Source organism: Mastomys coucha, chromosome X (assembly GCF_008632895.1).
Source record: "Mastomys coucha isolate ucsf_1 chromosome X, UCSF_Mcou_1, whole genome shotgun sequence".
NCBI classification, from domain to species: Eukaryota; Metazoa; Chordata; class Mammalia; order Rodentia; family Muridae; genus Mastomys; species Mastomys coucha.
In genome coordinates, this window is record NC_045030.1 from 2,652,626 (window position 1) to 2,652,832 (window position 207).

General features: G+C 47.8%; 1 protein-coding gene across 1 annotated transcript in view; it reads left to right on the top strand.

The window, feature by feature from the left end:
* The first annotated feature begins 6 nt into the window (after positions 1 to 6).
* Positions 7 to 207, top strand: part of Slc38a5 (solute carrier family 38 member 5) — an 8,866-nt gene continuing 8,665 nt past the window's right edge. Inside the window, exon 1 of the mRNA XM_031373082.1 lies at positions 7 to 68. Coding sequence (XP_031228942.1) covers positions 46 to 68 — 23 coding nt within the window. The 5' untranslated portion in view covers positions 7 to 45. The remainder of the gene's footprint in view (positions 69 to 207) is intronic.

The window sequence follows — 207 nt, forward strand, 5'->3', positions numbered from 1 at the left end:
AGACAGAGTCTGCCTTGTGGGAGGAAAGTCTGTTTTCCACTTCAAATGGCCATTTCATGCGCTGTGGGGTGGGTCTTTCTGTATCTCTCTGTGTCTCTCCCTCCTTCTATTTATCTCTTCTTGCCTTCTTTGCCCCGGTTCTCTCTAAGAAGCTGTTTTTGGTTCTCCTCCCCTGATCTTCATCTCTCTCTCTCTCTCTCTCTCTCT